Below are 15,460 nucleotides of genomic sequence, written 5' to 3' on the forward strand. Positions count from 1 at the left end.
ATTGTGGTCTTTTTTTTTTTTTTTTAAGCATATTTAAACTCACCCACTTTATGTAATGAGGATTTCAGGGTAGGTTTTTTTTTTCTGCTGAATATCACTGGGTCCTCCTAAGAATTGTCTGTTCAAATGTTGGAACATTTGATTGAAAAATCCTTCTTAGCTTTTTTAAAGGTAAGTAGTGATTTATTTTTTTTAATATAAGAGATTTCTGTCTCCCAAATGATAGGAGATGATACTACTATATAAACACTCTTAAGAAGTTATATAACAACCACAAAAAGCAGTAGCTGTTTTCTTAAAGTCACTAGTCTTTATCTAAAAATTAGGTTTATGTTGTTTTCCAGGTTCCATCTTCTCCATTTTATGTTTAAAAAATATTAAAACCTTGTTTAATGGCCGATGACATTTATCTTCTTGATGATTAAAATGTTATGATTTCTGTAAACATTATTTGTTAATATTTAAAATTATTTACAATCCTATTAGATTATTGTAAAACTTTCATTGTATATTTAGGCTCTTTATACATGGTTTTTAATTTAAATTATGAATAGAAATCATAAATGAAATCAATATAAGAGAATTAGTTGTTATAAATGACTTGCCACTCATGTCAACATGCAATCTTGTATGCAATTGTTAACTACTTATTACTTTATAGAGTCATTAGCTTATTTAATTTTCTATCTCAATTACATAATTTTTGGTGACTTTTACTTTATCTACATGGTTAAATACAGTGTGTATTTAAATATGTTCTTCTTAACTATTTTTTAAATGAACAAACATTATAATTGCTTTGGGAATGGTAAATTATATTAATTCCAAATAATGATTCTAGATTTTATCACTGGCCCAAGTATAAATTATATAAAATGTGGTAGCAGAATAAAAATAAAACAAAATTGATGTTTTGGGATATTTAGGAAACATTACAAATATTAGCATCTTATTTTATTGAATGATGATACCAAATACAAATAAAAGATAAATCATTCTAAAGAAATGAAATGTTTCCATTTAATTACACTGAGTGCATATATAACTATAAATGACATAAATTCTCTAAAGTAAATCTAAAATGGCTACTGAAATCATCAAGTAACATATTGTAATATATATTTAAATTGTTTACATGTACTTTTCAGTTTATTCCTATGTGATTTTAAGTTAGCAAATGTTTTTTTTTGTTTTGTTTTTTTTTTTTGAGTCCAAGGTTATTTTTATTAAATGTCCGACAAGTATATATCTTTTGTAGTATTCCCATCAGGTTTTTCTGGATCCATTAGAGGTTTTAGATTCTTTACTCAAACAAGTATAAACCCCACAAGTATAAACCCTTACCAGTAATGTCTTGTGGATTGAAAAAAAAATTGCTTTTAATATTGGTTTACAAAATAACCAAAAAAGTTTTGTTATATAGAGACTCCGGTGGTCCATTGACATATATGGGAGAAGAAATATGAGACATTATTTCATTTACCAGAATCAGTATTAATCCGAACAATATATCAAATACACAGTCACCATATCATAGGTTAATCTGGGAGGAATATCATAATTATAATAGGAGAGGAACTTAGAGTATACAGAGATATTTGAAATTTACCTCCAAAGTTATAGTTGCCACCCTTATTTTTTGACGAATATATTTGGCCATGTTTACTAAAACACATTTGAATCTTATGGATTTTTTGTTCCTGAAGGAACTAATTTTGTAAATTTTTTCTGATTTAATCAATGTGTTTTAGGTCACTGGCCCACGTCATGGCTAAAAGTTTCAAGTAGCATTTTCTAACCTAGTAGCTTTTTTCCATTTGCATGATATTCTAAGTTTCTTTGTGTAAAAGGAATGAACCATCTTATCAGGTTACATTGAAAACTATGTATTTTGCAAATAATCATTCCTATTTACATAAACTGTATGCATTTATCAGGTTGTTGTTGTTTTTTTAATCCTCACCAGAGGACATACTTAGAGAGAGGAAGGGTGAGAGAGAGAGAAAAAAAGAGACATCAATGTGAGAGAGAAATCTACTGATTGCTTTCTGCATGTGCCCTGATTGGGGATCGAACTAGCAACCTTTTGGTGTACAGGAAAATGCTCAAACAACTGAGTTATTCTAGCCAGGCACATTTCTCAATATTTTATAATAATACTTTACTTGGTCAAAATGAAATAACATTATGCTATAGTTGTTCAACATAACGGTTTATAACATTTCAAAATAACAATAACATTTGCTATGGTAGGAATTTTATACATTACTCCATTTACTTTTATTTGACATTTGCCACCTTATTTATTGTATAAAATGCCCATTTAAAAGAAAGTTCACTCAGAGAGAAACCATAATATTAAGACTTGGAATTGAAGCTAATTTACTTGACTTCGAAGCCCAGAATCTTAACTATTATAGTAGAATTTTGGGTGGAAAATCAATAACAGCATTCCTGTCTAGGGTTCAGAGATTAAGAATGGCTATAGATAAGCCCATTTAAACCTAAACATATATGACTCTGATCATTCCAAACCTATAGTAATCTCTGTAATCAGGTACTCCAAAAAGTATCCCAGAAGGTAGACTTGTTTCTAGACAGATTCTTTAACACATGAAGTCCAATATACTTATCATTTTAATTGTTTAAGACTACCACCAAAACAACTTTTAAATAGAAATATTTGGAAAGTATAATTTAAAGTAGTGTATTATTGTTTTATATTATAGATGTCTATAATTTTTTCTGTTATATATATTTTACCTTCACATATTCTGATAGGATAGAAAGGAACATACAAATTAAAAGGATCATGATAACTTCAGTAAGAAAAGATGGTGGATATCTCTTAATCTAGTTATTTAAAAATGTTCTGCAGAGCCCTTGGGTTCTGTGGAGATGAGAGGCCAAGTGAGGTGTGACTGCAATAAGAACAGGTCACAGTTTCTTTCTTTCTTTTTTTTTTAAAGAAATTTTTTTTTAATCCTCACCTGAGGACATTTTTCCATTTTTTGTTCAGATAGAGTGGGAGGGAGAGAGAGGAAGAGAGAGAAACATCGACGTGAAAGGGACACATCGAGTGGCTGCCACCCGCACAACCGACCAGGGCCGGGGACTAACTGCAACCGAGGTACGCGCCCTTAGCAGGAACCAAACCCGGGTCTCTCCGGACCGCAGGCCGACGCTCTAACCGCTGAGCCAAACTGGCCAGGGCAGAACAGGTCACAGTTTCTGCCCCCATTTAACAGAATGGCTTTTCTTTTAACTATCTTTACATATTGAGATTGCATGTAAAATTTAACTTGAAATAAGAATTCTATCTCTAAACAAAAGTTTATGAAGTACTTATTTAAGGACCTTTTCTTTCCACATGATAAAACATAACCAGATTTAAATTATTGATTTACACTCATTTCCACTCCCTCGGATTCTAATCTGAATCTCAGTCATGTCTAAGAAATCATGGCTTTGGCGCTGGCCAGTTTGGCTCAGCGGTTAGAGCGTCAGCCTGCGGTCCGGAGAGACCCGGGTTCGGTTCCTGCTAAGGGCACGTACCTTGGTTGCGGTTTGTCCCCGGCACTGGTTGGATCATGTGGGTGGCAACCACTCGATGTGTCGCTTTCGCGTCGATGTTTCTCTCTCTCTCTCTCCCCCCCACTCTATCTGAACAAAATATCAAAAAATGTCCTCGGGTGAGGATAAAAATAAATAAATAAATAAATAAATAAATAAATAAATAAATAAATAAATAAATAAATAAATAAATGAAATCATGGCTTTGTAAACACACCTAGATGTGGTATAGTGTGAAAAAGGATTTAATTAATTTTGAAAGCTAACTAGCATCATTGAATTAATACCCCCCCCCCCAAATAAAACTCCAAAATGGATTTTGTGAGCAGATATTGTGTATTTTTAGGTGAGGAAGACTGTGTATCAAAAGAATAACAGTATGTGTGTAGTGAAAAACAAGTGTATGGGGGCTGCTTTCCTGTTTTAAGGAAATTGGAAGGAAGGCTTACAGATAGAATAGAAAATTTGAGGTACGAGTCACCTATGAGTAAAAAAATGTCATCCAGGTCTTGGCCTTCATCTGTGATACAACAATTCTTGTCATCAGACACTTCTTCAAGTGTTGTAGTTCACATTCAGGGAAGGTTACCTTTGTGCCATACTTTTTCTGGGTGGACTTTCCCAGGGAACATAGCTTTACCTACATATGGGAGTAAGTGCAGATTCCCTGGGAATCTTCTGATTTCCTGACCTATGTATTGGGAAGGCTTCTCATGGCTCAGTCTCTCAGTTTCTACCACCAGCTTTTCAACATAGTGGAAAGGCATAATGATCATAAATTCATTATAGAAATGCCCTGGTGATTTGACAGAAAAGAAGAAAAAGAAAAAAATTCTATTCTTTTTTCTTCTTTCAAATATAGCACAAGGGAATAAGATACTCTCACTAATTCTACAAAAGGAATTGGATTTATAATCTATAAACTGAGAGGATACAGCTGATTTCCCTAGAGACTCATGAAAGTTATAATCATGATATCTTCCCTACAGAAGTTTTTGTTTGTATACCTGTGATTAATCTTTGCTTTCTAAATTTAAGTACTTTAAGCAAGAAGCAAATTATTACCGATATTTTGTCTATTTTGTATGAAGAAAAAATAATTAAGAATAAGAATGAATCCTAAATTAGCAGGGAAAATAAATTACCTATTTTAATATGTAAGGAGCTGTGTTATTAAGAAACCAAGTGTGTAAGACACAATGTTTACATGCTCGCAATATCTAAATTTGAAAGAATAGTGGAAACAAACTACATTTTTCCCCCTGAGGGTAAACATGAGTGTAGAAACTATTGAATAGACTGTGTGATGGAGCCTGAACTTTTCCCTTATTTACTCATCACGTTTTGCAATAATATGTTTGGCCCTCTGCTGCTTCAGGTGAATGAAACTGATTGTGATTTTGCAGTCTGGGGCAGAAGGTTAAAGTAGAATTATAGTTGCAATATTTAATTACTCATGATTATGTGATGGCACCAAGGATAATAAATGAACCCAAGATTGTCAAATATCTGGCCTATACTTAAAGAAAAAAAATGTTAAAACTTACATCATATTAATAAAAGTGAATCAATCAGAAAATTTGAAAAAGTAAATAAACCTAATCTCTCTCTTCTCTCTTCTCTCTTCTCTCTTCTCTCTTCTTCCTTCTTCTCCTTCTTCTTCTCCTTCTTCTCCTTCTCCTTCTCCTTCTCCTTCTCCTTCTCCTTCTCCTTCTCCTTCTCCTTCTCCTTCTCCTTCTCCTTCTCCTTCTCCTTCTCCTTCTCCTTCTCCTTCTCCTTCTCCTTCTCCTTCTCCTTCTCCTTCTCCTTCTCCTTCTCCTTCTTCTTCTTCTTCTTCTTCTTCTTCTTCTTCTTCTTCTTCTTCTTCTTTCTCTCTCTCTCTCTCTCTCTAAAAAATATCAGTACCTGTTTGAAGCAATCTCATATTCATACCTATATCTTTGCTTATATATCACCCAGACTGGTATTTGACTAATGTAGAATCACATGGTTGGACAGTTAACAAATTACCTGACATTTCTGTTTTCTGATGAACCTGACTCAACAACACTGAGACATGTACACTATTTCACTTTAGTTTTACATTCCCAGTTGGCAGTATCTAGGCATCCCTATTTTTTGACATCTCTTAGCCCGAGGTTCTTAGAAATAATGATGATGAGTTTTCAGCTTTAAAGATGGGGGTGTTGGAGAACATGCGCTTCCCCCTGGCTCCTCAAGTAGACATTCTTGGGACTGTTTGCTCTTTGCAGAAACTCTTCCCTGTACAGGGAATTACTTGAATAAAAGAGAAAGATTCTGGATAAGTCAGATAGATTCATGACGACATTATGGCATAGAATTTGGAAAGAAGCAAATATATGCACATACATTTATTTGGGCAACTGCAGAATTGTAACTTTCGAGTCACCTTATAGTCCATCGGTCAGATTTGCAAATGATATTAATGTTGAATAGTTTTTAGTGAAATTTATATAGGACACAAAATAATTGTTCTGAAAGGATGACTTAGTCTTTAAGTTGTATTTTAAAAAAAAGATTCATGATGTTATATAAACAAAACTGGAACTTAACACTATGGATTTTTTGTCTCAATTTTTAAATGGGTTTGCAAAGCTATAGGTCTCTCTAGAGATTCTCCTAGAGTTTCTTAAAGGTGGGAAGGGGCGTGTCAGAAATCATTTAGAAATCATTTACAGCTGCTGTAATCATAATAATTCTGCCTTATTGGTCTTTCGTGTAAGAATTTGAGTGAAGAACTGTTTCAGTTGCTTACATTTAAAAACGTATCTGGTCTTAACATATTTTTTTTTGCACATGAGGAAATTGAGGTTTAAAGAGATTAAAAGGCTTGCCCAAGGTCACCTGGCAAAAGAGTGGCAAATCGGGTTTGGTTTAATCTCTACTCTCCTTATCTCAATTACACCAGGTTGGATAACTTGCAAATAAGAGTTGAAAGGTGGCCTATGCAATGAGCTTTAAGTAAATATTACTTAATAAGCTACCTTGAATATGGTTATTTGTTTAAAGTATATAGAACAGCAGTATGCTATTCTGTACTTAGCAATTACTATGGCTGTTTAAAAGATTATGTTTCAAGGAAAGTTTAAGGTGCTGTACAGTTATACTTTGCAAGGTAATTCTACTTGGCATTCTCCAATCCTTATTATCAACTTTATTTTATTTTATTTATTTTTTATCCTCACCCGAGGACATTTTTCCATTTTTTGTACAGATAGAGTGGGAGGGAGAGAGAGAAAGAGAGAGAGAGTGAGAGAAACATCGACGTGAAGGGACACATCGAGTGGCTGCCACCCGCACGACCAACCAGGGCCGGGGACAAACTGCAACCGAAGTACATGCCCTTAGCGGGAACCGAACCCGGGTCTCTCCGGACCGCAGGCCGACGCTCCAACCGCTGAGCCAAACCGGCCAGGGACTTAGTATCAACTTTAAATAACTTGTTCTATTGTATTATGACAAGTCTGGCCAAGCCATAGGTGGTAGCATGTTGCATGGTTTTAGAGGGCAGGGAAAACTATTCTTCATACTCTACCTTTAAGCAATTAATAAAAAGCCAACCCCATTTGCTCTGTGACACAAAATTACACAGGAAAAATAAGCCACAAGTTTAGGCTTTTGTGTTTTCCTTTTACATTAGAAGAAACATGTGACACTCATGACTATTCAAGCCTCTTAGCCACAGGACCTTGGTGTGAATGAGTTTGTTGCATCCTGATTTACAGTGGATGTACCCTAGGTAAAGGCATAGGTAGAGATAAATCACAATGGATAAGAACAAGTAAAAATAAATAAATAAAATTGCCATGGAAAAATTTTGTAACATTTATTTTTCTCCATTTGAGGGGGGGGAGGAGTCTATTTTTTTTTTTTTATTGCCTTACCATTATTCTCTTAGCTATAAAAATATATTTTTGAAAAACTTAATAGTCCCACAGTGGAAATAAATACTAATAAAATCATAAGACTGGTACAACTGTTGCAACAAAACTGTGGAGGGAAATTCAAGACCCTACCAAAATATAATTTTTATTATTACATTTAAAGTGTTGACAAAAAGTATGCTGTGCATGACTCTTTTGTAGCCTACATTCTCTCAGCATCTATGTTTTCCTTGGCCATGGGCATTTTGAGGTAGGGGATATTTGTTTATAAGCTACAAAGTATTCTGACTGTTCATCAATGTCAGGTCAACCCCATTTTAAAATATGCTGTTACAATCCTAATAGCTTAAATGAATGTGGTTTCAAATATTAGTCACAAGTAATAGATTCTTATTAACTTTGTTACAAGAGGATCCACTCATTCCACATCATTTTCTCCCAATCTTTATGAAATAACCACATAGTAAACAGTTCCAAAAAAAAAAAAATTTGACTAGGCGAAATACATACTGTTACGAACTAGTTCATTTTAAGAGTTGGCATAAATCAGTTGCCCATGACAATATAAATAATATTGCAAATGATAGTGTAAAAAATTATTTGAGACTAGTAACAAAGCAATGCTTAGCATTAAAACTAGGCATGCTTTACATTATACACATTCTTCAAATTCTTTGCACATTTATTCTATTCAAAAGTTAATTATTAACAATAAAATTGAAAGTAAAAGAGATTACTTCAAAATATTTTATTTTCCACAATTCAAGAAACAATTTAGGCATTTGTTCAGTGGCCATGAAAATGGGATTTTTTTTTTCACAGTAATGATAATTTTGGTGGTATTAGTATTCTAGTTGAATTTTCTAATGTTGTCTTTCCCCAAGTTACCCATGATTCTTTGTTTTAACAGACAGCTGACAATGATTAGAAGAATTGATTCTTTCTGAGACTCATCAAATCACGTTCTATAAAATCCATATCTTGGCTGTTCATCTGTGAATCAGGTATAGTAAAGAGAACATGTTACCACACTTGCTTAGCACTTAGATGGAGAAGAGGTCAGTCCACCCGCATTCAGTTTGAAGGAAAACTCCAGGGCAGGTGTGGATGGCTGTGTTTGCATGGAGAGGCCAGATGGAGGCTGAAGATGCAACTGAGTTTCACAGGCTGAGTACAGGCAGATGAGGGCAAGAGTACGATGAGTGTGTTCTCTTTAGATAAGATTTCATTGTTAATTATTCATAAGAAAATTAGGAGAATTTTGAAGAAATGCTGTATGTGACAATATTTTAAAGCTGTACCCCTGACAGATAGTAAAAGTGAGAAACACGAGGCCCTAATCTAGAAAATCAGCATCTTAAAACAAAAAGAAAAACATTTGTTTATTGATAACTGGAAAAATAATCTGATTCAGGAATATGTCTTCTTGGTACTTTGATCTGTTTGTGTTGATATTTAAATTTGTTTTATTATCTCATTTTAATAATACAGCCAGAGTTCTTAGAAACCTGGGACTTAAAGGAAGCAGGTGCCAGACCTTAGCTTTTTCCCTGAACAAGAAAAATGGGCTGCAGTCGAAACCAGGGGCTCATTGCTGGTGCTGTCATTGGTGCAGTGCTGGCTTTGTTTGGAGGTATTCTCATGCCGGTTGGAGACATGCTCATTGAGAAGACAATTAAAAAGGTACAAGTAATCTAAAGGATATTTTCTTTGTCATTCTGATTCATTCTATTTTCTGTCCCTTATTTGCTTTGGGTACTTGTTTTATATTTCCTGGTAACTGGCAACTTTGTGTCTTTAATACAAAGTGGTTATGAACCACCACAACTGTACACAATAGAGAAATGTTAAAAGCATGATGTATATTTACCATGAATGAATTGCTATCTTAAGTATAAATATTCAAATTATGATAAAAGCTATTCATAGGTATGTAGGTTAGTTAAAATAATTGTTTATGTTTAAACAGTATGAGGTATGCTTTTGAGTAAAAAATAGGTAAGTATATTTTGTCAGGGTACATGTATAAGAGTAAATGTAGTTTGGTTAATACTGAGAAAAGTAAATACATATTTATAATATATAATATATAAATGCATATTATATATAATCCTTTAAACATAATAGTGTTTAATAATGTATCAGTAATTTTTGGTAAAACTAGTGAACTCTTTTTTACTTGGTAAACTGCTTCTTTTTATAATACGTCTAATAATATATGATTGTCCTATAAATATTGCCTATACATAAAGCTTTATATTTCATAAAATACTTTTAGAAATGTTATATAGGACACATGCCAGTGTATATGCAACAAGTAGACTGTAGTTTTAACCAAATTAAAGTGATTCAATACACAGATTTACACAATGAACTAGAATTCATTTCCCACCCTAGTTCCTTCTAATCTGCTTCACTCACCCGCTGTAACTGATAAAGAGAGGAAGACATACGGATCTGCTGAAGTCCTAAACCAAAGATAGTAAATTCAAATGGTTTCAGAAGTTTGGAGACAGATTTAAAAAATAATAATAATAAAATTGAAGCTGTGAGGAACAAGATAAAATGAAGAACAGGGATTTCTGTGAACGTGAGAATGTGTGCTCTACTGGAAGCCATGATGTTTATTTTTTCAAAACATAATCCTGTCCAAATAAAACATGTCTAAGTACTGCTGTCAGCTCTCAGCCTGGTTAGATGTCAGTGGCCTAGACAAAGGGTTTATATGTACAGTACACAGTAGAGAACAACAAAGATTAGATCATAAAATGGGCTGCACCTACTAATTCATACTAAAATTTCTGTTTCTGCCAAGGCATTTATCGTCCTCATTCATTCATCTATATTTGATATCTTCCCCTTATTAGTAATATAAATAAAAACCATTTTATTTCATGGAAGCATTGGCTTAATTAATCAATATGAAGAATTAATTTTAAATCTAGTTACTCATGATGAAAATTACTAGTTTGTATTTCCTTCTTTAGCTAAAAAGTATAAAGGTTTTAAAGGTAAAAGAAATAATCTCACTTAAAATTATAGCTGCTTTCTTATTATAAGAGAAGAAAAGTAGGACATTTTTTAGGTTATAGTTTGTATACTTGCATGCTACATTTGCTTCATAATAACAGAGTCAGTTCTGGCTTTTCTATTGCTAACAGATTGTAAATCTTCAGCCCCAATAATTTTTCACTGAAAAAAAATATTATAAATGTAATGTCATCCCTCGTTTGGAATTCCCAATTTTCTCGATATTACTTTTAATGTAGTTTGATAGAGAAAGATAGATCATAGTGTGAAATGAAAGTGCCAGTGCTTAATCCCCTTGCTACTCTGTAAAATGCGCCTTCTCTCCTAGATCTTCTCTGGAGAGAGAACAGAATCCGTGTGCTTGCTAACGCACAGCTACAGTTTATCTTTTGAAAAAATCTCCGGAATAGAAATGTCACAATAATCTCCCACTACACAGCATTTTAGACTAAGACTATTTTTTTTCTGATGCATAATTGATGATCAATAGCTGATTATTGATCATCATTTATTTTTTTCAACAATATTAGTACATATAGGCCATATAGACCATTTATTAGGTGGCATACAAACTGGTAGTGTCTATTTTAGTTGTTTAATATTCATCTCTATGTTCATAATAGCTAATCCTGAGACAATAAGAATTTTGAGACATCAAAAATTTGCTGAGAGAATAAAATACATTTTTGTCTCAACAAATTTAAGATTTAACTAGGGAAAAGCATATTGTAAAGAAATAGAGAGAGACCTGTGAGACTCTTAGAATTGAATTCTAAAATGTACAATATGGAAAAATAAATGATATTTAGAAAGAGAGCTCTCTCGGTGTATTCAAATCATTTCAGAAAGAAGGTGAGACTTGAGTTGGCTTTTAAAGAACTATAGAATTTTGAAATTTTAAAGAAGGCTGCTATAAAAGCATTAAAAGGACTGATTAATACTATGGGGAAAGTTGTGAAAGTGCAATGTTGTGAATAGGAAAGAAAGAATATAGAAGATGTGACAGAAATATGGGATTAACAAGAGATGATTAGAAAGAGAACAACATGAGGTAAGATATAGGAAGCTTTGAACATCAGGCAGGAGAATATTTAATTAACCATGTGATAGGCAGTAGTCATTGTTATATGTTTTCTGGTAGGTATGCAGTTAGAGATCAAATGGCAATCATGTATTTAGTGCTACTAAGAGCTTCATATATACTTATTTACTTGATGTTCACAGATATCTATGAGATGGTACTATTATTTTACCTATTTTACCAGCACAAGATTTTAAAACAACTTGCCAACTCACCTAGCCAAAGGAGGGGGAGTCAGTTTCCAAACCTAGGCAACCTCAAGGCAGAAAATAGATGATACAAGGTTTGTGCTCTATCTACAATAGAAAATATTGGAAAGAAAGAATACAAAAAACAGAAAAACAAGAAAAAAATTCAAGGAAAATGAATGACTCTCTTTCATTTTATTTATTTTATTTTTTTAATGAATTTTTATTTATTTTTTTGTTACAGATATTTTACCTTTTTACCCCATTGGCGCCCCCCACCCCACCCCCCCTCCACCCTGTCCCCGGCTTAGTTGTCCATGTCCATTGGTCATGCATACATGCATATAAGTTCTGTGGTTTATCTCTTCCCACCCCCCACCCCCCATCCCCTCTTCTGAGGGATGTCAGTCTGTGCCCTACTTCCATGTGTCTGGGTCTACTGTATTCCTCAGACTATTATGTTCATTATATTCCGTATATAAGTGAGATCATGTGGTATTTGTCTTTTTCTGCTTGGCTTCTTTCACTTAGGATAATACTTTCCAGGTCCCTCCATGTCGTCTCAAAGGATAAGAGATCTTTCTTTCTTACCGCTGCATAGTACTCCATTGTGTATATGTACCACTGCTTTTTTATCGATTCGTCTACTGGTGGACACTTGGGCTTTTTCCAGATCTTAGCTATTGTAAATAGTGCTGCTATGAACATGGGGGTACATATATTCTTCCTGATTGGTGTTTCAGGCTTCTTAGGGTATATTCCCAGCAGTGGGATCATTGGGTCAAATGGAAGTTCAATTTTTAATTTTTTGAGGTAGCACCATATTGTTTTCCATAGCGGCTGCACCAGTCTGCATTCCCACCAGCAGTGTATTAGAGTCCCCTTTTCTCCACACCCTCGCCAACACTTGTTGTTTGATGATTTGTTGATGGCGGCCATTCTGACAGGTGTGAGGTGATACCTCATTGTTGTTTTAATTTGCATCTCTCTGATGGTTAGTGATGTTGAGCATTTCTTCATATGGAATGACTCTCTTTTAGAAGGGTCTTTGCACATTCTGTACCAAAAGGCACTGTTCTAGTGTGATGGAGTACATGGAACACTGATGGGAGGAGGAATGAGTGGTAGTCTGGATGGAGGGACTAAATTAGGAGAGAGAGGGATAGATATGTATATATATTTCTTTATTTCCAAGGGATTTTTTTAGGGATTTCATGCTTTTTTTATGGATTATAGTGGGAAACTTTCTTACCAACATTTTATACTGTGGTTCCTAATAGAATTGTGCTTAGTCAGCAGATTTATGTAATCTTGCTAAAGAGACTAAAAGCCAGTGGCTCAGGCTGCCCCCAAAGTGCAAACTACCAAAGCACTTTAGAAAAAGGTTCCACTTTAGAAAAAGGTCCATGTTCTGCAACTGTTCACAAAAGATAATTTATCACTTGACTTTGTTAATATCACTGGATAAATGTTTACTGAATATTGTGTAACCTAAGTAATAAATAATTTTAAATAACTTTTAATTTAATTTTTCTATGATATTTACTATAGAACATCAAGAAGGGATTAAAGTTTTCTTTTTATTGACTTATTAAAAGACTAATGTCCAATCATATCATTATTTAATTATGCCATCCTTTTTTCCTCCAGTTCTTGATAAAAATGATCCTTTAGTAGCTTTTAATAAATGCTTTCAGATAAAGTAAATTTAAATAATAATTATCTATGTTCATTAAAATGACTAGACTTTTGAATCAATAGATTATATTTTAATATCTTATATTTTAATATCAATTAATTTATGTTTAATTTCATAATATATGCTTATAATATTTCTACATATAACAAAAGTTTGTACATTTTTGTAGTATTTGAAAAATTCAGCCCTGCCAGTTCACTGAGCATTGTCCCATGGACTGAGAGGTTCCGGTTTAATTCCCGGTCAGGGCACATGCCTGGGTTGCTGGCTCAACCCCCAGTGGGGGGTGTGCAGGAGGCAGCTATTGATGTTTCTCTCTCACATCAATTTTTCTCTCTCTCTCCCTCCATTCCACTCTGTCTGAAGATAAATAGAAAAATATCTATGGGTGAGGATTAAAAAAAAAAAAAAATCAAAAACAATGCCTGAAGTATTAGTTGTTAAAGAAGGTAGAATTTTTAAAAATATGCCCTGTCACAAACATCTGCTTTCAAATGAATGAAACAGAACAGAAATTTCAAAGTCAATAACTCTCAAATCCAGGTGGAGACCATGCCACACAGTCATCATGTTGAATCCAGGCATTGCTGGGGCTGGAGAGTCTGCATACTTCAAGTCAGGGACAGATGATGATGCACACATCAACCAAGTGAGAGGATCTTAAATTCTATGACTTTTTCTGTGCACACAACAATTATCATTATACTTACAATTTAGTGAAGGATTTGCAGATTAGGCTAGATAGTCCAAATCCAATTTTCAATCAAGGCCTTTTAAATTCACAAAGGACATTGTATCTTTTGATCCTTTTTAAAAAGAACTTCTGCCATACTTAGTCTTGGTAGTCCAGGAGTAGCTATACAATTTTGTAATATATAATAGTGTTAACATCAGGAAAAAATGCATTCCTATTTTGAATGTTTCAATATTTTTCTCTTTGTCTCGGGACAAATCATGATGTTATAGAAACTGCACAAAATGGTAGTGAAAAGACCTGGCTTCTTTATTATCTGCTACTAAATTATCATATGTCATTGAATTAGACATCTGTTTCCTCTAGGATCCATCTCTACCTCTGAAAAAAATGGATGGTTTTAGACGACCCGAACTTTAACAGCTGATAATTCGAAGCATTCATTTTAAATCTTTGTGTTTCAACATTCCCATTTTTAAAAATATCTTCAGATGAACAATTAAGGCAAAGTGATCTATGGCCTTTAGAAGAAAGGCACAGTACACATACCATGTCTTTTAACATTAATCCATGTGCATTAGAGTTAGGGGTTGTTCTGTCTTGCCAGAACATTCTGTCACAGTCCCTTTTCAATTCGATAAGCATTTTCTTTCATTAAGAACTGAAATAAAACATGTGCCTTGAAGGGTACATGATAAATATTTGATATTGCATTAGCCCTTAAGATTCTTAGAGTGTGAGTAATGTGTGCGTGTGTGTGCGTGTGCGTGTGTGTGTAGGTTCGTATGTGTTTTTCCCTCATAAGTCTCTTGAAATGGGTAAATTAATACAGCTTGCAGCTTCTACATAGATTTCAGCTTCAACATACTCATTATACATCCTTACATTTAGAAGAAGAACCATAATACATCATCTATTTGTAATTTTGTCTTAATACGGGGCTTGTTCGTACAGAAATCAGACCTTTTGGGAGCAGATGACAAGTTGTTCCAGGACAGTTGGTTGTAAAAGCAATAGGGCCTCCCATTACTCACAGTTCCAGTGTACCCAGTGGAGATGATTGCCACAGCAAGGATTTTGTAACGGCGGCTTAGACTGGTGTCCTGTTCTCTAAGGAATTGCCCCTTCTCTGCTTTAAGCAATAAATAAAGTTTCCTGAAGATATGTAACTCAATTTGACTTTTACCAACTAAGTGTAGAGGTGACAGAAGAAAAAAAAAAAAAAGGCAGTAATAGCATGGTGTTAAAGAGGACTAGTCTAAGGGTCAGAGACTGGGATTCTCAGTGTGA

The 15,460-nt window shown here is 33.9% G+C and overlaps 1 protein-coding gene across 23 annotated transcripts in view; it reads left to right on the forward strand.

The window, feature by feature from the left end:
* The window catches only part of CD36 (CD36 molecule), a 214,882-nt gene that overhangs the window by 177,907 nt on the left and 21,515 nt on the right, over window positions 1-15,460 (forward strand). For 17 of the 23 annotated variants that reach the window (XM_036246795.1, XM_036246789.1, XM_036246791.1 and 14 more), the window contains 2 exons: window positions 8,389-8,482; window positions 8,970-9,161. In XM_036246795.1, the coding sequence (XP_036102688.1) occupies window positions 9,042-9,161 (120 nt within the window). In that variant the 5' untranslated portion in view covers window positions 8,389-8,482; window positions 8,970-9,041. Of the gene's footprint in view, window positions 1-87; window positions 172-8,388; window positions 8,483-8,969; window positions 9,162-11,732; window positions 11,873-14,019; window positions 14,126-15,460 lie in introns of those variants that run through there. The other 6 variants (XM_036246812.1, XM_036246811.1, XM_036246810.1 and 3 more) reach the window with 4 other exon arrangements.

The sequence above is a fragment of the Molossus molossus genome, unplaced genomic scaffold (genome assembly GCF_014108415.1).
Source record: "Molossus molossus isolate mMolMol1 unplaced genomic scaffold, mMolMol1.p scaffold_m16_p_7, whole genome shotgun sequence".
NCBI lineage: Eukaryota > Metazoa > Chordata > Mammalia > Chiroptera > Molossidae > Molossus > Molossus molossus.